Genomic DNA, 25,473 nt, shown 5'->3' on the forward strand with positions numbered 1-25,473 from the left:
AATTATTCAGTTTTTTTTTTTTACTTGTTTGCAAAATGGAAATAATTTGTGATCCATGTTTCTTCCTCACCATCACCATCTAATTAAAAGAAGCACCCCAGATAACAGCCCATGTAATACCACTATAATGATTAAAACATTACCACCTCCAAAATGAACAAAAGGCCCTCTATCATGACCCGGAGCCATGGCGATATATGCACACTGATGGAGGCGCATACACCTAGTACCTTTCATTACACCTTTCATCCAAGGAACTCCAAGTGCTTGATGACAGCCCTGAGATGTAAAGGTGGAGAGCCAGAAACTTGGTGTTAACAGATCTTGCCTAAAGCCATGACCTGCCTTAGGTAAGCAGATGCCAGAGGGTCTATTCCTTAGCACCTCATGTTAAATGGCAAACAAAAAAACTGTATCTTTGTTACTGTCTCTAACATAATTTATTAATAACTGAACTCATCTGTATAGTGCTCTACTATTCACAAACTGATCATCTGGTCCTTGCAAAGCACCCAGGGAGGCCGGTGAGGAGCAACTCAAGCCCATTCTGTGAATCAGGGAACAGGTTCTAAGAAGTTGGAACTGTTCATAGTCACCAAATTAGCAGGACATGGAAGTAGCTCCTGAGATTTCAAATTCAGTTTTTCTCATACACCCTGGCCTGTAAGAGGTCACAGCAAATGAAAACAGTGTGTGCTATTAGGAGCCATATGTTGGCTGAGTGATCACTATTCTGTTTTTCTGTGAAATGTTAGCTGCATAAGAAATGGAATTTGTCGGGACGCCTGGGTGGTTCAGTTGGTTAAGCGTCTGCCTTCGGCTCAGGTCATGATCTCAAGGTCCTGGGATCGAGTCCCACATCAGGGAGCCCGCTTCTCCCTCTGCCTGCCGCTCCCCCAGCTTGTGCTCTGTCTCTCTCTCTCTGACAAATAAATAAAATCTTTAAAAAAAAAAAAAAAAAGAAAGGGAATTTGTCTGCGATGGACACTAGATGTAGGCACTTAGGGGTACTCTCTTGTCTAATTATCAAAAACTGTATTAAGACAGACTAAATTATCATCTTAGATTATGTACTAGTTTGCCTCTAGAGTAGCATAACTGAATTGAATTTCATTCAATTTTGCTTACCTTTCCCAATTTACTCTGCTGCCCTGCCCCCTCCTTGGGGAGGAGAAGCCCTGCAAACCACAGGTCTCTTCCTCCACCCCCACATACCCTTTGTTACTGGAGCTGTCTGCGTGAGGTATGACTACCTAACTCAAGGGCAGCTAATTACTAGACATGAATTAGCTGGGTCTTCTCTTGAGACTGTGATGAGGCAATTTTGAATCCTGCCTCAGAAAACTGCTATACAGCTGGATCCCAAGGAGTGCCAGGGCGAACCAGAATTACAAGGGAAAACGAGGGACAGCAGTAAACACAAGAGGCTGCTCTGTCATGGGGAAAGAGAAGCAGGAAGGACAGAGAGACAAAAATGGAGCCTGAGAGTCTTAACCGTTCCCATCCTGTCTCCACCAGGCACAGAAACACTTCCTTGAATGGGGTTCTGTGAAATACCCTTTCCATGCCCCACTGTGGATCTGAACTAGTTTGGGTGGGTTTCTGCTCCTTACCAGCAGTCTCTAATAGGAAGCCACAGTTACAACACTGAACAGCTGAAGACTAGGAGGCTGTTAAAAAGAAACTAAATCTCTTTCTTTTAGATTTACAGAGAGGGAGAGAACGAATGAATGAATGAACGAACGAATGAACAAATGAAACTTCCAAGTTGAACAGGCCCCCAAATATGGCCTCAATATATGCCAAATTTATTTCTATTATGTTCACGCTCTTTTTAGAACCAGAAGAATGAATGGTGGCAAAGCTCTCTTCTTACAGAATAAAGCACAATGCTGACCAAGGACATAACTAGTGATATAGCACACAGTTTCCCCTGGTGAACGAACCATGGCTCCAAATCCCCTTGTAATGAACAGAGTTTACTATTCTGAGTCCATTCTCCACCCTCCCCCAATCCACTCCCAGCTGTAAAGCTCTGAGCAGGTTGCTGGTTTGAATGGGTCACCATATCTGACATCTTCCCAATTTGCTAGTAAGAACTAGTTACTTTTTATTCTGCCTCCCACAGCACTTAACACATTTCTCCACGTGGTTCTCATACTGGTACAGTGTAATTCTCTGCTCCTAAATTCCAGTTCTCAACTGGATTATAAGTGCCTTGAGAGCAGGTCCGTGGTTCGTCCTTTATTTCTACTGTGCCTCGCACCCTGTCTGGCACACATGCGGGTGGAGTAAACCAAGGCCCACTAGCTATGTCTCCTGGGAGGATTCCTGGAGACAGTGATCAAGACTGAAACTTTTTCTGTAACAAATCAACTGAGGTCACGACGATGCACACAAATTGGTTTAACCATTTCAACTGAGTGAGCCTGTAACTTTAAAAAAGCCTATAGTTAAAAACAAAGACAACGTGCCAATATCACGTCAGGATTTAAGTATCCGCCAGTTAAAAGGTATATTTTAGAACACTGCCTGGTGTCGGAGATAGGAAAGAGGTTAGAAACCTCGAACTCATTAGGTACAACTCTCATCTTTGGTGAGCTTAGACCGCACAATAACGTCAATACTGAAAAGTCAAAGTAGCCATTTAACTGAAACGACCACACGAGAAAAGCACCACATTCAACATTCCAGCTGAAGTGGTTAAAATGCCAGACCCAGAGCTGCACCACATTTCCTAGAAACACAGCTTCCAGGTCAAGCAGACCCTGGCTGACAGAAACTTAGCTTTGTAAATAAACTACTTCCTCTGATGCACAGTCTCCTCTTTCACGGCTGCACTTTCCCCCTGGAAAGGCCAAGGATGGGGGCTAGAAAGCCATGAACTATGATGTGACGTCAGAAGTGTTCTGTTGAAGGTCACGGTGTCACTTATTCACCGTATTCTCATTTCAAACAAGGAGAGCAAAGACTTAAGGAGCTAAACTGCCATCAAGGTGCTACTTTTGTTAATGGAGACTCAATTAATAAAATGTCGTGCTGACCGAGGACGGTGTCTGAGGCTACAGGAGGTGTCTCGGGCCACTATATCAATGTTTTCTGAATCCCAGGGAAGGAGTGACTCAATTACTCATCTAGTCACTGATCGAAGTGCTGGAACAAAGACCTATCTGGGTCTATCAGAGGCAGTTCCTTCCTAATCTGCTTACTGCAAAGAAGAGCAGAAGAGCAAGGATGGCCCATCCTGCCTGAACCAAGTGATCCAAGAGATGCAAAAGAGAAGAGAGAAAGATATAGCCATGTTGTCGCTTCACTGAGGTGACTGTTAACATATGATCCCTGCACAACAGAGAAGAAAAGCCAAATGACCGCCAGACTCTCACCAATCAGACAAGTTACCCCTCTTCACAAGGGAAGGGGCAAATAAAGGCTAAGAGAGGAAGATGCACGGAAGGGAGGAAGAGTTGTCAGAAATTTCTCATTCTAAGGATATATGGGGGTGGGGGGAAATAAGTTTTCTCCCCGAGCAGATTCCTAGGCTGACACTGTGAACATGTTATCATAACATGAAATATGCTGGAAAAAGCATATAAAGATACTAGCATACCAAAGATGCTGGAAACACACTGTGCACAAGGCTACGTAAGTTCCATGACCTCAAGGCCCGTGTGTCCATGGATCCCACTTTGGAGATGAAAAATAAATTCTATCTCCTGTTTCGGATTCACAACAAAGCCAAAGAGAAAGTGAAGGTTATGAGCAGGGGCACAGTGGAAAGACACGTAATCCGGTGCACTGAAACAAACGCAAAACAGAGTTATCACACCTTCCTCCCCAAACCAACCTTTCCTCCCAAGAGCATGACTCCCCACAGTCTGTGGTCTCCTAAGACAAAGACCTTGGAGTCTTAGAGCCATAGAGGGATAGGGCTGGAAGGAACCTAAGGGGCCACATCAGACTCAGGCCTCTCGTTTTATAAATGTTCAAACTGAAGCCCAGCGAGGCTCAATGACTTGTCCGAGTGTACATAAGGAAGTAGTGGCCGTGCTGGGCATGGAAACCAGGGCTCCCGATTCAGCTCCAGCTTTCTCCTTTATTCCTCAAATATACCCATTCACTCCATAATCTCCATCTCCCTGGCCTAGCCCATGTGGCTCCCAGCTATTCTCTTCTCCCCATTGCTCCTGTTCTTATCCAGGCCTAGAACTTCAAGATCTTTCACCTGAATCACTGCAATGATGTTTGGGCCAAGACTCCTCTCCATCTGAAATCACGTCACACACTGCCCCAACAGCCATCCCCTGCTCTGCTGGGGTGGGGTGCAAGGTTTTGTCATTGCTCTTCTCCCTTTGCTGGCATGTTCCACATAGGAGCTGCTCCTTAGCCTTGGTCTTAGAATGGAGGAGAAGGGAGCAGAGCTAAAGCTGATCCACAGTGGACATGTAGTGAGTGAGAGAAAGAAATGTCTGTCGTTGTTGTAGCCACTGAGATTTCAGGGGCATGGGCATACCCCATGCACTTACAACACTGCCTTGCACAAAGAAGATACTCCACAGACCTTTTTTGTTAACTGAGTAAATACATCATCTCATTAATCCTCATAGTAACCTTACTTTAGACACTACCAGCATCTCCATCTTGCAGATGAGAAAACCAAGGCCTAGTTTAAACAGCAGGACTAAGGTTCTAAAACCACTAGGTGAGCTGGAATTCAGACCCAGAATCTCTGGTCCCAAAGCCCACATTCTTTAACCAGTGCATCATACTGATTCCGAGAACTCTTAAATTTACGAGAGTTTGAAACACACATTCGGTTTTTAATAATGTATTATCTCATTGTTGTCTTATTTCTTCATATATTACAATCTTGACTATCCCCCACCATTTCCTGTTGGTTGTAAGCAACTGGCATCCTACCACAAGCCTAATCACCTGGGTAAGGCTCGGGAAAGACTGGTTTACTGACTGATAGCTGATTCAGGGCAAGAGCTCACCTTTCTTATTTCCAGTTCCCTGAGCCAGAAGTCTGGCTTGCGCACCCCACACCTTGACTCAGAGCTCCAGCGGCAACATCTTCATTTTAAACAACTTTCAGGTCTCATGGAGACATGCCCTTTGAAGGAGGAGATCACTTCCTTCTTCCCAGATGTCAGCCCTAATCACTCAAAGGCAGGAAGGAAGAGAAACGCCTTCAGGAAAGATTGTTTCAAAAGAAGAAAGAGGAAATAGCCAGGCCTCAAGCTGGGAAAGCAGGAGTCAGAACAAAAAGTCTGTTTATCTTGGGAAATATCTTGTGATGATACATCTGACCTCGCCCCTGCTTTTCCAGACAGCAGCTTGCACAGAGGCTGGCTCAGATGGGCTGCTGTTCTCCAAGCTCCTTGCGCATGCGCACACAAGTTTGAAGCCTGATGGGTGGCTGCGGGCACAATGGCACCTCTGCAGCCTGTTACCGGCCAAGGACTGGCAAAGAGCACTGCTCAAATCTCTCCAGGGGCTCTGCTGCCACAGTCCTGAGAGTGTAGTTTACTCCCTCCAAAGCTCTCCCTGCCACAACCCTGCCCTCTCAGAAGGCCCAAACACAGCAGACAGGGCAAGTGTGCGGCTTGAAGTGAAAACAGCCAAGAAACTAGCCTCAAATAATTAGGTTAAAACCCCTCATTAGAGCACATGTCCAAGAGACAAATTTCATTTAACATTAATTTACCAAATATTTAAAATTTTTATTTATTAACGTATTTATTTCAGTGCAAGCCTACAATGGTGATTTGAGAAGGCAGTAGAGACAGGTGGCTATCCAGATGGCTCTGGTTCAAACCTTAGCTCTCTCCCATTTACTGGCTGTGTGACCTGGGGCACATTATTCAAATCTTTCCATATTTCATTTTCCTCATCTGGAAAACGGGGACAGTAACAGCCTCAACCCTTAAGGGGCTACTGTAAGAATTAAACGAAATTGTGACACATAACACCCTTAAGACAGTGCTTGGCACACAGTAACCCTTCGTTCAGTGTCAGCTATTATGGCCACGATCATTATTATCTAAGGAATGGCCAAGGGCTCGTGACTCCTGGTCAGTAGTCATTCTCCAAGTCTGGGACACGGCAAAATATTGCTCATGTATGTCATCAGCAAACAGTGTAACAGTCCTGCTACGAATTACCGAGAGAAAGAAAAATCAAGCACAGATGTTGCCGGAGCTCATAGGCTGTTGGTGTGACAGAGCACGCACCTGATTACAAAACAGAGAAGAAAGTGCTAAGTCCAGAGATGAACCATAAAAACCAGAGAGAGGATCAAAGAAGGATTCATGGAAGAAGAGGGAGTGGAGCTGGACCCTGAAGGAAAGGTAGGAGTGGTACAGGTTAAAAAGCAGACAGAAAGCTGAGTCTCCACAGCAGCAGAGTGCTGGAGGGAAGCCAGAGAAGCCGCTGCTGAAGAGGCAGCTGGGACACTGGTCCGGAGCGTGGCACTAGATCCAGAATGGTGGTGTGTCCACGAGGCCTGTAAGGGGACTGACTCTTCCCTGTGCTCCTTACTTACCTGAGCATTCTCACAAGAACTTCTCCTTTACGAAATTTCTCCTTACTTCTCTTTTATGTTCCTGAAAGATTCCCACTGACACAAAGCCTGAAGGCTCAGGGCAATGTTCACATACATGCAAGGTGCTTAGTACTTACTAGGTGCTTAGTAAGTATTCAGTAAGTGGTTTCTCTTATAGTGTTACTGTTACTTGGACATAGATCCAACATTTGCAATTTGATTCAGTTCGGAAAGAACGAAAGGACCTACAGTGGAAGCAGGAAGGCATGATTCGGTCAGCTCCAGACTTTAGAGAGCCAGCTTCCTCCACTGACACTCCTCTTGGTACTACAACCGGTTTCAGCCGTCACGCTGGCTCCAGAGGGAGGTAACCGCTCCTTCCCCTACCTATGCTGCTTCCCCTCCATCTGAAGGGGCTGGCAGCAGCAGGTCAGGCTCCTAGAATCGTCCGGTCCTTCCTCTTCACCAACAAACCATCCTCCTGTCCTTCTCTTCTGTGAGCGACGAGATTTTACGCATCTGGTAAGGACCTTCACTGCTGCAGGATTCACGCTACAACCGTCAACACAACTTACGGCAACTAGAAATTTCACTGCCTTACCGGTCAGCTTCTACTGAGAAAGAAATGGTTCAGAATGACGAGTGCTTATGTGGGTCCGAGAGTAAGCAAGATGGCCCCTTCGATGAGGTACGGGGAGAAGGGTGCTGGAACTACCAAGACCACATAAAGGCTGAGTAGCCAGGGCAGAAAGATAGCAGAATAGGAGTCTCTGAAAGGAGCCCTAATTGCTGGAGGTGTCAACACACAGCGTTTATGACAGGAGGGTCACTTCCTTTAAATTAATTTGCTAACTGCAGAGGATGAGGCTTGCCCATCCCAAACAGCAGTAAGGTTAGATCTGGTTGGAGAAATGACAGTGCTACTCATTTATTTAAACACAGGCATATGGTCAGAGAAACAAAACAAGACGGAAAATAATCGAGAAGACTTTCTTATCATTAAGGTAGCCTGTGTCAGTGAGTCGCCCCTAGATACTTTAGTAGTTGGTTCTAAGCAAAAAATATGATGCATAAGCATTATTTTGATAGTCACTTGGGAACCCTATGGCTTGGACAAGGTGTTCTTTAGGCTAGGGTTTGAGGATGAATGAAAGAGCCTAGGCTTACGGATGTTAACACTGCCAGTATAGTCTCTGGCAAGCCTTATGGGTATAGAACTCCAGAGCAGCATGGAAGAAAAGTTCCCTACCAGTGCTGCCCTTAAGCAGCTCAGGCTCTGAAAGTCACACACAGGTTTTCTCTTCCATGTCTTTTCAAAGGGTGCATATACGTTGGCTCATTTCATCTCCCCCCACTCCTCCCACTCTGAATCCTATGACCTTGTTACCCTCATTCTGTGGAGTCTTGTGGACAACAAAAGCAGACCCACAAATAACAGCTGAAGGTAGATGACCTGACAAGGTGACAAACTCAGAATGCTCTCAAGTGAATCTAAGGGCTTCCTATTCCAAACCGGGGTTCCCTCCACAACTCAAAATGGATTTTTGCAGAGCTATTTATTCATTCAAAAAGCGAACTGTGTGCCTATGATGTTCCAGGCACTAATATACAGTGGTGAAAAAGGCAGAGCTTTTACCCTCATGACACTTATTTTCTAGTGGGAAAGGAAGAAAATACTATGTTAAATACATAATATATTTTCATGTAATAACAAGTGTATGCAGAAAATCAAAGCAGGGTATGGACTAGAGATCTACAGAGGTAATATTTTGGCAGAAGCCTACATAAAGTGAGAGAGCGAGCTGTGTGTGAAGATCTGGGGATGAACATGTGGGCAGAAGGGAACACAAGCACAGAGGCCCTGAAGTCAGAAGGAACACCACGCCTGTTTAAAGAAGCAGGGAGATTCTTCAGGAGAAAGTATATGATTGGACCAGGATGGTGGGGTGGTGGTGTTGAGAAGTCCTTGGATTTGATGTATATTTGGGGGCAAATCTGACAGGATTTGCTGATTAATTGGATATGGAGTGTGAAGAAAAGAGAGATACTGAATACTGATACTGAGACACGATGATACCATTTATTGAGAAGGTGAAGTCAAGGGCAGAAGCACACTGGAGAGGGAGGAGAGCATAAGAATTACGTTTTGAACCAAAGTAGCTGTGAGAACAAAGGTGCAGAATGTAAACAAGAAGGCCTTACTTCAAATGGGGCTAACTCTCACCACTTCCAGCTCTAGCTGGGAGACCCTGGACAAGTCACTTACTCTCATCCAATCTGCTGATTATGTAATAGGAGGATAGCAAAACCATCTCTCAGTCTTGTCAGAATAAGGAAATGAGATGTCTGTCTGCACCTTTTAAGTTGTAAAGGTGCTGAATCAAGGTCAATCTTCTTGTTTCCTTCATTACTTCTGGTAAACGTTTATTCATTCATCTTAAAAAAATTTTGGGGGGTATTTAAATGAATATATGAACCTCAAGTTGGAATGCAATAATGTTCCTAACAAATACCATTATAAAAAGACTTTATATCATCCAATTCTGTTTCACTTGTTTAGTGCTTTATATTTCTGAAGGGCACAGAGCATTATTTCCATTTCTTACTTGCATTTCTTACGTACTACCATTCACATATATTATCTCACTTGCTCCTTAATACAGACAGAGTGGGCGCCACTGCCCCAAGATGACTGATGAGGAAATTGAGGGACAGAGAGTTCCACTGAAGGCCTGACATCTTGGTTTCATTGCCTCTGTTGGCTTTTATTTTTCTTTAAAGATTTATTTATTTTGAGAGAGAGTGAGAGAGAGCATGAGTGGGAGGGACAGAGGGAGAGGGAGAGAGAATCCCAAGCAGACACTGTGCTGAGCACAGAGCCCGACACGGGGCTCAATCTCATGACGCCTAACCAACTGAGCCACCCAAGCACCCCTCTCTTGGCCTTCAAATAAAAATACTGTGATCCTGGTGTATAATCCATTTGGCATTAGTGCTTGGTCATATCAAGGAAATTTTTGAAATAGAATGCTGTGCACTTCCATAATCTTAGTGGAAAAAAAACCACAACTACCCTTGGATGCCGCACTTAACACCTGGCAAGATACTCTGATATTAAAAGTTATTTTCTTAGTTCCTCCAAATCTGTGATAAGCACATGATTGCTACTGGATGTTAAGAGGCACTATCATGTGACAAAAGGATAAGCCTACTTTATACACTGTCTATATCAGTGTACAAACAAACCAAAAATGACCTTGCTCTCCATTATTTTGTATTTAGTAATGCTCCTTGTCATTGTCTGATTCATTCATTTATTCCTTCATTCAATCAATATTTAAGGGTCTACTCCATACTAGGCAATGTGCTGGGTGCTTGGTATATACACTGGTACCGCAACATTTTGTTAAAAAGTGAAAGGAGTTACATTAAGATGAAAAGAACAAAAAGCTTATTTATGATGGATATCTTATTTTTAATGAAATTACAGACATCCAAATTGGTTTTTTTTTTTCCCATGTCAATTTAAAAATATATCCCAGTGGCCCTTTCTAGGCTTCTTTTTCTCAGGAATATTTATCAGCTTCAATTATTTGAACCGCTGTTAACTACACTTCCAATTATACTGGAAAAAAATTACATCAATAATAACAGTTCAAAAATCCCAGTTACTTGAAGTACAATGAGGGGGCGATTTCAGCCTGAAAGATGTGGACTCCTAATATATTGCCTTACATCTCTTTCTCGGTGGCAAACTTTCAGCATCAGCTCTTAACATATAGTGGAGAATGAGCTACATTCCTCCAGTTGAGGAACACGGCAGCTAGAGTATATTTATGTGACAGGAGTTAAAGGAGCCTTATAATCAGTAAGTTTGGGAATGCTGGGCTAAACAAAGAGACAGGACTCATTATCACAAGGCTTCTCAAACTCTTCATTACACCACGGTACTTGTGGAAGTCCAAGAGGTGGGTCAGCCAGCAGCATGTGCCACACTTACTCGACAATGGAACCCTAGTTGAGAAGGGTACACTCAACAATTCAAATAATTAGTGTTCTAATACACCTGGGGAAACCTCCATTAGGGGATTTCCATTTATAACAGCATGTGACATGCATTTTTTTTAAAGTTGGTTGCTGATTCTTTAAGCTTGCGGAGAGTTGAGGAGACAGAACAGATGTATGCCCCTGAAATGTGGAGGAGAGACCAATCACTATGCGTAAACAAGGACTTTTTTTGGTTTTGACTTCTACTATAGCTCCAACAGCTAGCACTGCCTGGTACATGGCAGACACTTGGTAAAATCTGTTAAATAAATGGATAAAGGGATGAAACTTGCAGAAAGGAAAGAAGGTTATGTTGATTTCAGTATGAGTGGCCACACTGTTTTTCCGTCTTCAATGATTTCAATTTCCATATCCAGACTTCTGGACGGTGCTTAATTTATTTTCTTAGAACAAAAGACTGAGAATTATTCCAACAGCCTTTTGCATCATGACCCTGTACTAATCTAATAAGAGAAAGGTTACTCTGCTCTTTGTTGATGAACAGCACATTAATGAGAGCTCCTTGAGATAATCTCACCTCTATTATGCAGGCAAAATTACATTTTCCAGCATAATTATTGTGTCAATCGAACTCCCAAATTTTGATTTAATTGTTTCACTTGCAAAGGCAACATCAACTTATTAGTTTGTTAAGCCTCTGGAAAATTGAGGGGAAACTCATAGTTTTAAGTAGTGATTATCAACCTATACTTCTCTTTTATTCTATCTTCTGTGTATTCTCTTCCTAGCCAGAAGGACTGGGCAAGTTTTATTTCCTATAATTGGTTGTAAGAGAGAAACCAATGAGTTTCTTTAAAATGTGTTTTTAAATTACATACCACTTACATTTCTCAGTCCTTACTTGAGACTCTAGGATATAAGCTCTTTGAGGACATGGACCTTGAATGTTTTGTTGAAAACTATTCCTGGGACACCTGGGTGGCTCAGTCGGTTAAGTGTCTGCCAGAGTCCTGGGATCCAGCTGTGCACTGGGCTCCCTGCTCAGTGGGGAGCCTGGTTCTCCCTCTCCCTCTGTCTGTCGTTCCCCATTTGTGCTCTCTGTCAAATGAATAAATAAAATCTTAAATAAAAAAAAAAAAGGAAGAAAGAAAACTGTATTCCTAGCACCAAAGACAACACCTGGAGCGAAGGAGGTGCTCTGTAGATACTGCTGGATAAATGCTATGTTTCTCTTCCCACAGAGACCCCTCACTTTTGTTGTTGTAGCTGTTATTTAATCTCTGCGCCCAATGTGGGGCTCAAACTCACAACCCTGAGATCAAGCGTCACATGCTCTACCGACTGAGCCAGCCAGGAGCCTGAGATTCAGCCACCCCCAAGACTTATCATTTTAAAGTAAAAATCTCTCTCTCTCTCCCTGACCCTCCTTCCCTCTCCACCTACCCCTATCTCTTTCTCTCTCACACACACACACGCACACACGAATACAGGAAAGTCTTGCTACACACTATGACATTTTTTCCCAATGAAAACTACACAAACATGGAAGTTTGATTAAAATACATCATTAGGAGTGCCTGGCTGGCTCAGTCAGAAGAGCATGCAACTCTTGATCTTGGGGTTGTGAGTTCGAGTCCCATGTTGGGTGGAGAGATTACTTAAAAAAATATTTTTCATTAGAGGAGTTCTAAGCCTGCGTATTTGCACACAATGTTCTCAAGTCACCTCCTCTTCCAAGCCTTAACCCATCCTGAGCCACAGAACGAGTTAGGAAGGAACCATAGTTCATATTTATTCACCTGATCAGCACTGGAGACATAGGGTTAATCGATGAGCTAGAAGTGTGTTAGATCTCAGAAGCAGGACAGGATATTCTCCAATATCTCATTCAATAATTTTTATGTTGCAGCTGACCTTACCTCCACTAGAAAAAAAATATTATTTTCCTTTTTACTGTAAACTGTTTGTATCTACTTAAGTCTGATTTTATTCTAGACTGGGACCATGACTTCCCTACAGAGTAATACAGGTTTTATTTTATAAATACAGATCAATAGGACAATAGGATTCAGTACAGTGACTTACTAGCTCTGTGACGTTGGGCAAGGTACTGAATATATCAAAGTCCGATATGAAAACAATAAACACCTTCGTGCTATGCTGCTGTAAGGATTAAATGAGATGGATAATCCATATGGAATGCTTAGCTTACTTTCAATATTACGGTCTCTGAGGGCTTACAGACTAACAGCCACAATGATCAAGTACCTCAACAACTGCATCGTCTCTACAAATCTTCCTTTTTACTCTCTAATAAGCCAGTCTCCCTCATTCCATCCACAGAAGTCAAAACTCAAAACAGGTATGCTTTCTCCCCAAGCATGAATTCTTCCCGCAGTTCAGACAGCATTTCTAGATTGCTCCTGGCTGGGTGGTATCATTAAGGGTAGTCATTCCTCTGACCCCCTGCACTTTTATGTAACATTCTTCTTTCCTCATCTGGTTCCTTAAAGAGTCTTGGTTGGCTGGGGACTTGACCCTTCATTTCAGTTCATCAAAAATTCCTAACCAGAGGGGACGAGTGCTGAATTCTAGGGGCATGCTGGGCTGGAGCATCTGTGCCTGGCCTTTTCATCTACGCAGCTTGCCGGTAATTGCTAAGTTTTCCCTCCTGAAACAATTATCCCCCCATTTTTCTCCCTGCCCCCACCCCACCCCCCAGTTAATTATCAGTTCTGGAATTAAACACGCTCGCCTCTCCTGCCGTTGCCATGACAACAGTTGGCCTGCACCTGCCACTGGGTGAACAGTGGCTCTTTTAGAAGAGGCGATGGTAGTTGCTGGCTCGACAAAAGCCAGGGAATAAACTCCTGTTTACCTGTCTGCAGAGAGAAGTTCTGGTTCGTTCCACCTTAGGCATTTTCCTGGCAAGCTCCATCTCAACTTCTGTCTCAGGCAAACTGCTTTTCGCCATTCGACAAAGAAAATGAAACAATTTCCTGATAAAAATGCCAAATCCCTGTTGGGTTGTCACTTATTCCCAGCCAAGATGTTGGAGGATATGAATCTTGTATCTCCTGAGAAAGGCAATATAGTGCAGTGGTTGAAAGCACAGAATTTTAAGCCTGAGAGATCTGGGTTCTAATCCTGGTGGGCTCACTTTCTGACTGTGTGACCATGGCTTAATCATATAACCTCCTGTAATATTAATTTCCTCATCTGTAAAAAGAAGAACGGAGTAACTATAGCTCACAGAGGGGTTCTGAAGCTCTGAAGAATATATGTGGGTCTGGCTCCTATTTATAATGTTCAGCACAGAAGCAGGTATCACTACTGCATCTGAGCAGCTGTTAGCCCCGGACAGCTGTAAAATCAGGGCAAAGGTGGCAGCGCGGTCAGCTTTCAGCGGTCCCTGCCTGAGGGGCAGTCCCTGTGCAGCTGGGGCGTGACAGCTCACAGCCCCTCACCTCTAGACCAAGAAGCGCCAAGCAGCCAGGGACAGCTGTGAAATGCTTCTCTCCCAACCTTCGCTGCAACTCTCGCAGCTCCTCCTTCTCCGGGCTGTGTTCCTCGTGCTCAATCTCACTTTCCTTTAAATAGAATTGATGGAACCAGAGTGGAAGGAGACATGTACTCACCAAGGAAACAAAATGCTTTTCCGTTTTTACAACCACACTGCAACCTACGGGGAACAATTGGTAGTGGTGCAAAGGGGGGGGGGGCGGGGAATGAGGCATTTCTCTAAGAAAGTGTTTTTCTTCCCTGAAACCCCTGCCTGTGGATAAGGAAGTATTTCTTTTATGAACGTACAACCACTCATAGTTAGGTCCTAGGTCCAAACGAGCAGAGGCGCATACATGAACATTGCTCCTTGGCAAAGACCTCACCATGTAGGCTACCCAAGTTTTATCTCAGCCTTTGGCCATCTCTCTTAATGTTCTGAAGCTACCTTCCTGGAGTTGTAGTTTTAAAGAAACCTACATTCATTGACTCTAAACTTCACATCATCTTTAAAAGAAAAAAGATAAAACAACAACAACAAACCAAAACACAGAAACACACCAGCTTCTGCTCCCAGCATCTGCTACAGATGCCTGCAGCGGGTTTCTGGGCATAGAGGAGAACATGGAGCTACAAAAAAGGGGAGGATCCTTGGAAGCTGTTGGGAAAATGGAATTACTGACCTCTTGCCTGCCTCTCACTGGAAAGAAGTGAGAAGATGCTAGAGGCTAGCAGGTTTCTCCTAAAATGACAAGATAACATTAACCACAATTTCACTGTGGCTGCCACAGTTGAGGGGGCGTAAGTAATAACTTCAAATTTAGTTATTCTTAAAACACAGACTGGAGTTTTGTGACTTCCTAAAACTGATTCTGTTTAGAGTCAGTCCACAATGGCTATGAAAACAAACAAGGAAGAAGAGAACTAGGCTCCAGCCAGACTCTTCAGCACCAGATCTAATTCAGGGACAAACGTAACATCAATTTAATTCTTAAACTAGCTTTTAAAAAATGCCTTTGGTCTTAAATCTATTTGGAAAATGTTGAGGCTTTAGTATTCCTTTTCTCTATTAATTTGGAAGGAACTAGATAACTACTTGCCAAACCTGATTTTAAGTTTGAGAGAGGCAGGTGCTGTCACAATAGGGGTAGAAGATATAAATCAAACAATTTCCCTCTTCAGCTACTTTAGCTCAGTTGCTTGTTTTTCCATCTAAAAAAAGAAACCCAAAAGGAGAACACTTTCAATGCTTCATAGCATACTTGTCCTTCAAGTAAACAGAGTGTGCTATTTTGATGGGGAAACTGAGGCACGAAGAAAGCAAACAATTCACCCGCAACAAATCACAAGATGTGACTACAGGAAGAGACCCGTAAGATTCACGATTCTGCCCACTTCTTCTAAAGAAAGGACAAAGGGGTAATACAAACCTTTTGGCACCCCAGGATAGCACGTGAGACCCACCACAAGGTGGGCTCACTCATCTTTCAGTCCCCTCTCCCGCCAGAGCCCAGGCATGCAGTGCCTCACCATCCCCCACACAGCACACGCGTTCTTCCTCTGAGCTTTCAGGCATGCTGGTCTCTGCTTGGGTGCTCTTCCTACCGTTTCCAACTGGAAAAGTGCCCCCTCTCCCTACTCTTCAGGGCCCAGCACAAATGCTCTTTTCTGATTCTCTACTCTGCATTAGTTGTACCCTACTCTACATCCGACATACTCATTATAGAGCACTGTTACGATTAAGAGTCCACATAAGCGCTTGAGTCAGACGACGTGAGTTTGAACACCAGTTCTACCACTTTTAGCTGTGCCATCGCATGTATATATAGCCTCTCTGCAACTCTAGGTAATGTATTAACCACCTATTAGGACTGATAAGAGAAATAAATGAGATAATATACACAAACGTTTCGAGGAAAACCACAGCATGCAGAGTGATATTCAGGCCCCTTCTACTGAGCCTTTCATTTTTCTTTTCTTTTCTTTTTTAGCATTACGAAGCCAGAAAAGGCAGGCAGATGCATGTTAGAATACAGGATGCTCCTAGCCAGCATTTCTAGTGTGAGACAGATGGAAGTAAACTAGAGGCACCTTGGCTGAATTTTCCAGCTGTGAATGGATTCTCTGGTTATATTCCAATATGCACCAAAATAAAATAAAGTGACTATCACAGGTAAATTTCTGAAAAGCAATTACTTTAGCAAAGGAGGCTTGCTTTTATTATAGATAGGCAGCATAATGCATAACATAGCTTTATCCTTCGTCTGGATGAGTAGAGGATAAATAACTGACATCAGCAGGGGAAAACAAAGTCAGTCCAGGTTCCGAAACAGGGAAATGTGATCAAGACATTCTGTATGCTGAAGGCCAACTTAGATGTTGGAATCCCACTTCTGTATAATAAACAGCCCTAACATCTCCATTCCATGCCACAATTATCAGAGCCATGTTCTTTGGCTTCTAGCTAGGTCTTCCGAAATGAAGACAATGCAAAAACCAAACCAGGAATTTGCAATCAGGGGACAAAAGAAACCTAAGTGTATCACTGACTTAGTTCCTTTTTATGTTTCCAAACTAAGCTGTCAAGAAGAGAAATGTCATATCTAAGAACACATGGTTATTATTTGGGGGAGGGGGGAGAGTACCTAGCATACAGCCCCAAGAAAATTTTTAAAGAAACAAAATTGAGAATATTTTTTAAAAATCCACTAAATTACAGAATATATAGGCAGATTCCTTCCACTCCATATGTGATATAAGACTACTGCTTCACACAACGTTAGCCCAAAAAAACTGGGTGGGGAGCAGGGGAAAGAAAGGCTAGTGTTTACAGGGAAATAAAAACAGCCTACAAAGAGGCAACGAGGTTGAATGACTAGCCCAAGGTCACACAGTCAGTCTCAGGCAGACCAAGACCAAGAATAGAATAGGAGACTCAAGACCCTCCTTGAGCTCCTACTCCTTCAGAACTCGCTGCCTGTTTGATCACAGACTCAGCATGGGTCAGATTCACACTGATCTCAGCAGGAGCTTTCTGCCTGAATAAGAGCCAGCTCTGAAGATAAAATATTCTACAGAAGTCCCAAATATGGTTGTTACTATTAAAAAGCCATTTCCAAGTTTAAGGAAAAAAAAAAAAGCACAGAAAATCTCAATAGCAAATCAAGATTTAATATTGATCTTGCTCCTTTTTCCTCTGAGCACAAGAGTTTCAGGGTCCTTCCCTCTCTGACTTCCTCCCACTACAAAACAGCTTCGAGGCAGCAGATCCTACTGCCACCCCCTCTCCTCGAATATATATTATTTCTCAGCAGGCTCCGGCAGGAGTTGAGGAGCCAATCTGTGAGGGAGTGAACACAAGATCTCCCATAATAGCACAGAGAAGACAGAAAATTGCTGCCGAAAGTGTAAATTGCTTTTTTTTGCTTGAAAAAAAAAAATCACTCTGGGCTTCAAAGACACCCTCTTAAAAGATGACTCCATGGTGGTTAATATCCATGTTCTACAGATTAGAATTTCTGTTCGTCCATGCCCTCCAAGAATCCTTGCCATCTACGTAATTGTAGCATGGATTTGAAGAGTAAACCACCAGACACAGGGGCAACAGGCAGGGAATTCTGTAGGGTCAAAGGAAGGCTTGGCTGTCTGCTCCCCAGGGAGTCTGAAAGTACCCCTTTTGCTGCTGACCCTGAAAGGGCACTGTGTGAGGGTAAAATGAAGAAATACCCCTTTATAATGACAGAGGCTAAGGAGAGGAGAAGTAGCTTGCAGAAAACAGAGGCCCTAGCAATTCAATGTCAAAGCAAGTAAGACCTCCCAGGTTAGAGGAGTAAGAGCAAAGCGATCCTCTGAGGAGTATGCGTGAATCCTCCTGGCTTTCCTTCAGGGTCACAGAAAGAAATGCGCTGGCACACGAGGGCAGGTAAGGGCAGACAGTCCAAACAGTGGTGGAGAGTTGTGAACCCTGAAGCCAGAGTAGATTCAAATCCTAGCTCTGCTACTTACTGGCTCTGTGATCTAGGGCAAGTTAATCTTTCTGAGCATTAATTTCCTCATTTTACAAGTGGGCTAATAATTACATCATAAGCTTTACATGAGGATTAAATGAGAAGTGATATAAAATACCGTACACAGTAAACCTTCAATAAATGATAGCTATGGTTACTGTTATTAATCAGCAGGACAACTACACAATAAAATTCAGGACCAGGAATAGGCATGACCAACAGCACAATATTGGGACGCATCACGTCAAATGGCTTGGGGAATCAGAACCAAAAGGAGGAAAGAAGGCAGGGAGGCTGGCAGGAGGGAGGACACAAGCTCTATTACAGACAAATATGTATCCATAGCACAGGGATTTCCCTTTGCTCCTGTGGAATGGCTGGAGCCCGGTCTAACTGGACTTGGGTGCGGATGGTGGACAAGCGGCTGAATGGAAAGAACGCCAGCAAGGGAGACACACACAAGTGTCCTAATCCTAGAGGCCTGGACACAGAGCCTCCCAATTCATTCTCTTCCATCCCCTGTGCAGGCACACCCACACTTCCCTTCATTCAATACTTTCAGCAATACAGAAGCCTCTGGAACAAAACTCTGGCTTATTGAGATGGTAAAATGTGTATCATAAATGAGAGAATTTCAGATCAAAGGCAATCTGCCCTGAAGTGTTAACTGGAATTAACTGAGCCAAATGGTAGTTCAACACAAACTGAATGGAACCAACAAATATAAATTTAAAGTTTAAAAAGAAAATTTGAGGGCGCCTGGGTGGCTCAGTTGGTTAAGCAACTGCCTTCGGCTCAGGTCATGATCCTGGAGTCCCGGGATCGAGTCCCGCATCGGGCTCCCTGCTCAGCAGGGAGTCTGCTTCTCCCTCTGACCCTCCCCCCATCTCATGTGCTTTCTCTCTCATTCTCTCTGTCTCTCAAATACATAAATAAAATCTTTAAAAAAAAATAAAAAAAATAAAAAAAAATAAAAAGAAAATTTGACTTCGTTTTCTTCTTTCTGTCAAATTAGAACATGCTCTTCATTGTACCAAAGGGTTCATTATACCAAAGAAGGGTTCTGTCATTGTACCAAAAGAGGGTTCTATCAAGTCCTGGTATAACAGAGTCCCTGCTGACATCCATGATAGCCTAGCTCGAAGGAGACAGCTTGATTATCTTGGTTGCTAGTAAAGAAACTCTATGCTTCACGACTATCTTGTCAAAATGACATGAAGGTATCCGCAATTAAACACTAAAACCAGTATCTACACTAAATAGTACCTTTGAAGCAAGCTTATCTCTTCATAAGGTCCCTGTATTCTTCTACTCAACGTGACTCTGACATGTAACCATGAAGACAAATGACTGCATTCATCCTAATCAGGTTCCTCCAAACTACATGACATCTGTTAAGGTGTTTTCATTATACTGGTCTTGTCTGAACGCTCTTTCTGGGGAAGAAGAAAGTCTAGGGCTCTGTTTGGCCTGGATTTTAAGGAGCTAGAGCTATCTAGACAATAGGAGAGATGGAAGTGCCAAGGAGAGAATTTAGAGTCTGTCGAAACCAAAGGTCTGTGCAAAATGGTAAACACCTGGTCAATAACTAGAAAAGATGGGCGCCTGGGTGGCTCAGTTGGTTAAGCGACTGCCTTCGGCTCAGGTCATGATCCTGGAGTCCCGGGATCGAGTCCCACATCGGGCTCCCTGCTCAGGAGGGAGTCTGCTTCTCCCTCTGACCCTCTTCCCTCTCGTGCTCTCTATTTCTCATTCTCTCTCTCTCAAATAAATAAATAAAATCTTTAAAAAAAAAATAACTAGAAAAGATGTGGATTAGGCTCCCATCATCACTACTGTAGTCTAACTAGCCTCCCACGCTCTGGTGTTAATCTACTTCCAGTTAAGGCAGGGGAGACTTCCAAAATGCAAATCTACTTGGGTTAATTCCTGTTTACAATTCTTTCAAGCTTTCCCAAGCCTTCAAGACAGAGCTCAAACACCTTAGAAGGCCTATAAGGCCCTAAAGGATCTGGATTCTGCTTTCTTTCTTCCACTCTTCTCTTATCTAGAGCTTCTGCACAAGTTGTTCTGTCTACCTAGAACAACCCTACCCCCTACCCCCTGCTCCTCCTTTGCCTGCCTTCTCATCTTTCAGAGCCCTGTTTATTTATGACCTTTTCTGGTAAGCTTTCCCTTACCCTCCAAGACTGACAAAGCAGCCTAAACTTCCCTCTGTCATAGCACTTGTCCCACAGTATAAGGGCCCGGTGATATGCTTATTTCTCCCACAAGGACAGGAACCATGTCTGTCTTAGTTATTACTATATACCCAGTGAGTAACACAGTGCCCGACACATGGTAGGTCATGAGAAAAGAAAGGGAGGAAGTGGAAGGAAGGAGAGAGGGAGGAAAGAAAAACTGCAATTCAGAGGGAGCTTGTTCCTGAGAATGGCTGGAAGGTGAATTTGAAGAAATTCCCTGAGGCTTTGCAGTCCTAAAGCAGGGTGCCTGTGGCTTTAGCCATGGTAGACAAGGAGCTAGAACTAGGCTGAAAACCATAGTTCTCACGGGAGAGAAGCACCAAGAGATGCAGATGTGCGATAATGTTTGGCACCAAGAAACTGGCAGAGGGTGTGGGGACGGAGAAGGAAAAAAGAAGAAACTTTCTTTGTTGGTTTATAAACCAAAGAAGGACTGAATTTTGGTTCCAGTAAGGTAACCTTGGACAATTCATGTACCTTCTTTCAATGAGAAATTTGAACCAGGTAAGTGATTTTCACAAACTGAGTTCTTTGGAACCCTAGGTTTCTGCAGAAGCCCCTCAGGGTCTATTGTATTGAAGAGAGAAGGTTCACCAATGGATCTGGCCCCCAACTTTAGCCAGAGAAAAACTCTTTGTATATTGGGGTTCTACTCAAAGCTCATTTAAAAAAAGGGGGGGGCCACTTCTGCTAAAACTAAAGCTTGAATAGCAGCGCCCTAACTGAACTCTCTGACACTTCCCAGCCTGAACAGTTCTTGATCCTATGTGACACAGGACCCACCTGGACATTTCATTTTACTTTGTACAAATGCCCCTTGACTGTGTGGATGGCAAAGCTGCAGCATTTCCTGGAGCCTGTTTTCACTGGGCAGCATGACAGCAAAAGTAAGGAAACCAAACTCCAGGTTTACTGCAAGGCTGAGGCAATAATGAAATACACTTTCACATTTCATGTGGTGATACAGAAGCAGAAAAGAGCCTCTTCTTTTTCCTTAACCAAGTTAAGACACATAATACCAGGGCGCCTGGGTGGCTCAGTCGTTAAGCGTCTGCCTTCAGCTCAGGTCATGATCCCAGGGTCCTGGGATGGAGCCCTGCATCGGGCTCCCTGCTCAGCAGGAAGCCTGCTTCTCCCTCTCCCACTCCCCCTACTTGTGTTCCCTCTCTTGCTGTCTGTCAAATAAATAAATAAAATCTTAAAAAAAAAAAAAAAAGAAACATAATACCTATGACCTAGGATTCACAGTATCAGTGTCTTGAGTCAGATGCAAAAATGTTATATGTCAGAAACAAAGAATATTGGACCCAAAGCCCATTTAAAAAAGCAATCCAATTCCAATCAAGAAAGAACAATGCAAAAGTTTATCTAGGCAGTCCACCTGATAGCCTAATTACCATTTAAATATAGGGCCTACTCTTCCTAGCAAGGTATTCTGAAGTCACTATCACTACATACTTTAAAGTCTACCTTTATCTGAAGGTTACAGGCAGGAAATGGCACAGATGGGGAAGGAGATGGGAGTCTTACAAAATAAGATTTTCAAAGCCCTGACTTAAGATGTTGATCCCTTTTCTGTGCTGTTCTTTGGCTGTCCCTATTTCATGGGGCATTAAAAGGCCACAAATGTCACTCTACTTCAATTCTGAGAACAAACAGCAATAATGTGATCTTACCTGGGTCCTTCCTCGTCACCCTGAAAGAAACAGAAAGAAACAGCATTAGAAATCAACACTGGTAGAGACAGATTTAGATTTCTTTCTTTTCCCTCCCCTCTTGCAACCTGAAAGCAAGGCTTGTGCATTTACTTTAACACAGACAAACCAGCAGATGTCCAAGGGCTAAGACAAGGGCTAATATAATCCTATGCTCGAACTGTCCAGCAGAGATCAACTGATAATTTGCCTTTGCAAGCAGGTAAGTGAATGCCCAGACCTAGGAGGCCTAAATAATAGCCTTGCCTTTTTATTTGTGTGGCTGGCAGTATTTAGTTCTGAGCAAACTGAGAGCCCAAAATAGCAGCAGGTCTTAGGCAAAAGCTGACCAGCTCCAAAAGCATCAAGCTGTTTCCTTCAAAGAGTCATTTCTGCCCTGGTCTAGCATTTTTCTCTCCAAATACGAACATAGCAACTCTAATATAGGGCACACTGTGGTAAAAAGGGCACTGACCTGGGACTCAGAAAATTGGGACTCTAGTCCAAGCTCTATTATTTATTAGCTATGTGCCCTTGGGCAAGTTAATTAATTAATCTGAACCTTGGTCTTCTCCTTTATAAAAGGGGAGCTCTGGCATTTGATGACCTACAACATCCCTCAGTCCAACACTGGCTTTTCACTTTTTCTCATTCACTGTCTATAAAAACAATGTGTGAGGGGTAGCTGTCCAGGTACTGCGTGCTCTGAACCTAACTTTACCGGTGATCAGAGCAAGAGTCCTTTGACTCTCTTCTTGTGATCACACAAAATTTTTCAAATGATTCTTAAGCCTTCTCCAAGGGACCTCACTCCTTCCTTTGGTGATGGGGTATTTTACATCCTTCTTTTTAGCCTTTCAGGGTTGGTCTCAATAGAGAATGTATCTCCTAGTTGTTGATAACTTCCCAGAGCACTTAATCAATTTGATTGTTCCTATAGGTATAAAGAATGAACTCTGGAGTCAGACACTCTAGGTTCAAATCTTGACTCCATCACTCACTTGCTGTATTACGCTGGTCATGTTATTTTGCCTCATTTAATTTTAATTTCCTACTTTGTAAAATGGGGGTAATAACTGTCCCTGTATCATAGGATGAAAGGAGGATTAAATGAATATGTATAAACATCAAGCACAGTACCTAAGACATAGGATGCACTTAATAAAGGTTATTATCACTATCAGTAACAATTCAGTATAATAAGCTACTACAGGTGAACACTAAAGGTAAAAGATAATAACTTAACCTAGGAACTCCCATTCAGGAGCAGGGGAAACACAGAGAGAGAAAGAAAATGAGTATGTTAAGGGCTCTACCAAAAACATAAACAGAATGTTTCAAAGTCAGAAGGAAAGTGATAAACACAGCCTCTTCTGGAGAAAGGGGAAGGGAGGGCTTCACAGAGGGGACATTTATATTGGAACTTAAGGGATAAGCAGGATTTTCCCAGGTTGGCAACAGAAGATGAGTGGGAAGGGCACTGGACAAGCAAGAGCAAACGCACAGCAATGTTTAAAAAAAAAAAAAAGTATGTTAAAGGAATTTTGAGTTTGAGGATACTAGAGAATGGGGATGTGTTTATGTGTGTCTCGGACAGGCGTTGTGGCGGAAGTGGCAGTGGTGTGGGGTCGGAGGGTTGGTAGTGCAAGTGAAGTAAAGGAGATCGCCAGGGCAGAAGCATCCAAGGACAGCTATAGCCAGAAAGGTGATTTAAGTCAGATTATACATTGGAGGTTGGATAAGGAGGGCATTTAGTAGACTGTTCAGGATTTGCAGTACTGTCAGGGCACTAATCATCCACACTCTAATGAGAGAGAAGTGGGGCGAGTAGTGCAAGGAGGGTATAGGGATGGTGGGAGCTTTCTTTCCATTTTGACTGACTGGCATGTCTTATGGGAACTATAATCTAGTAAGAAAAAATTCATATAATTTAACTTTGAGTTACGTAACTATCAGTGACTTAATTAAGCCTCAACACAAGTTTTCAATTATCTTTGGATATTCAAACATAATTGTCTAGGAGAATCTTATGAAAAAAAGTATCGAAACATTCTCCTGTGATTTAGAGTGAGTCCTCAAAACTGTAAATCTTGGCACAATGGTTAAGAGATGGACTTTCTGACTTAGAGAAACATGGCTTCAAATTTACGTTCATCAATTCCAACAGTAAAGCTTTTGGCAATTTGCCTTAACTTTTCCAGGTTCAGTTTCCTGATCTACACATGGAGATTCTAATTCCTACCTTACAGGGTGGCAATACAGATTAAAATAAATGAGAAAATATGTAAAACACTAAAAAATGTCTGGTACATTGTAAGTGTTTAACAAATGGTGCTCATTATTGTACTTTCCCTGAATTAATTAATAACGTCTCCAGGGAAGAGTAAAGAAGGACAGAGAAGATGGGACACAAGACTGTGCTTCACATTCATCTATTTCTGCAGCTTATAGATATGTGGCTGTTCAGAAGCAATAATCACTATCACAAAGCATGGGGGAAGACCAGGGTGAGAGTTTCACTGCTGAAGGAATGAATAAACGAATGAAAGAACAAACACACATACATATGGCAATTCTGAATAGGTCAGCACGCACTCAGAAGATTGCTAATCTTCCTTGTAAAAGATGTGCATGCTATTCCCTCCTATTCTGAAAGCCTAAGCTAATTCCTGTCCATTCTTGAAGATCAAGCCTCACTTGGAAATGTTTTTCTCACTGACAGACCGAGTGGAGTAATCCTACTCTGTCCTTCACAATTGTATGACTCATACTCCTAGGCTGGTACTTAAAGCAGAAAACCAAGTGACAGCACCATACAGTGTCTCCCTTTTTGGATTTCAATTCCTTGAGAAGAGAAACTGTACTGTTTATCTCTTTATTCACTGTACCTTACACAGCACAAGGCACATAATTAATAATTATTCAAAAATGGGGCACCTGGGTGGCTTAGTCTGTTGAGCATCTGCCTTTGGCTCAGGTCATGATCCCAGGGTCCTGGGATCGAGTCCTGTATCAGGCTCCCTGTAAAGCAGGGAGTCATCTTCTCCCTCTCCCCTCTGCCCCGCCCCCTTGCTCGTGCGTTCTAATAAAAAAAAAAATCTTTAAAAAAAATAATAATTATTCAAAAATGGAAAGGAGGGAAGGCAAGATATAAGTAGGATTTAAGATTAATTTCTACCCCCCCCATTACAAGTAAATCTTGGTTTCAGAGAATATTAGAACTGAAAGTTCGCTAAATACCAGTTTCTATTTTATTTTATTTTTTTTTTTTAAGATTTTATTTATTTATTCATGAGAGACAGAGGAGGAGAGAGAGAGAGAGAGAGAAGCAGAGGGAGAAGCAGGCTCCCAAGGAGCAGGGAGCCTGATGCGGGACTCGATCCCAGGACCCTGGGATCATGACCTGAGCCGAAGGCAGACGCTTAACCATCTGAGCCACCCAGACGCCCTACCAGTTTCTATTTTAAATGACTTGT

At 43.0% G+C, this 25,473-nt stretch overlaps 1 protein-coding gene across 4 annotated transcripts in view; it reads right to left on the reverse strand.

Annotated features, from left to right (window-relative positions):
- TRIM44 (tripartite motif containing 44) overlaps window positions 1–25,473 on the reverse strand; it is a 118,320-nt gene that overhangs the window by 31,704 nt on the left and 61,143 nt on the right. For all 4 annotated transcript variants that reach the window (XM_025878345.2, XM_073904750.1, XM_025878347.2 and 1 more), the window contains one exon: window positions 21,980–21,999. In XM_025878345.2, the coding sequence (XP_025734130.1) occupies window positions 21,980–21,999 (20 nt within the window). The remainder of the gene's footprint in view (window positions 1–21,979; window positions 22,000–25,473) is intronic.

This window comes from Callorhinus ursinus, unplaced genomic scaffold (genome assembly GCF_003265705.2).
Source record: "Callorhinus ursinus isolate GAN/ISIS: 27379988/994484 unplaced genomic scaffold, GSC_fseal_2.0 scaffold21, whole genome shotgun sequence".
In the NCBI taxonomy this organism is placed as follows: domain Eukaryota; kingdom Metazoa; phylum Chordata; class Mammalia; order Carnivora; family Otariidae; genus Callorhinus; species Callorhinus ursinus.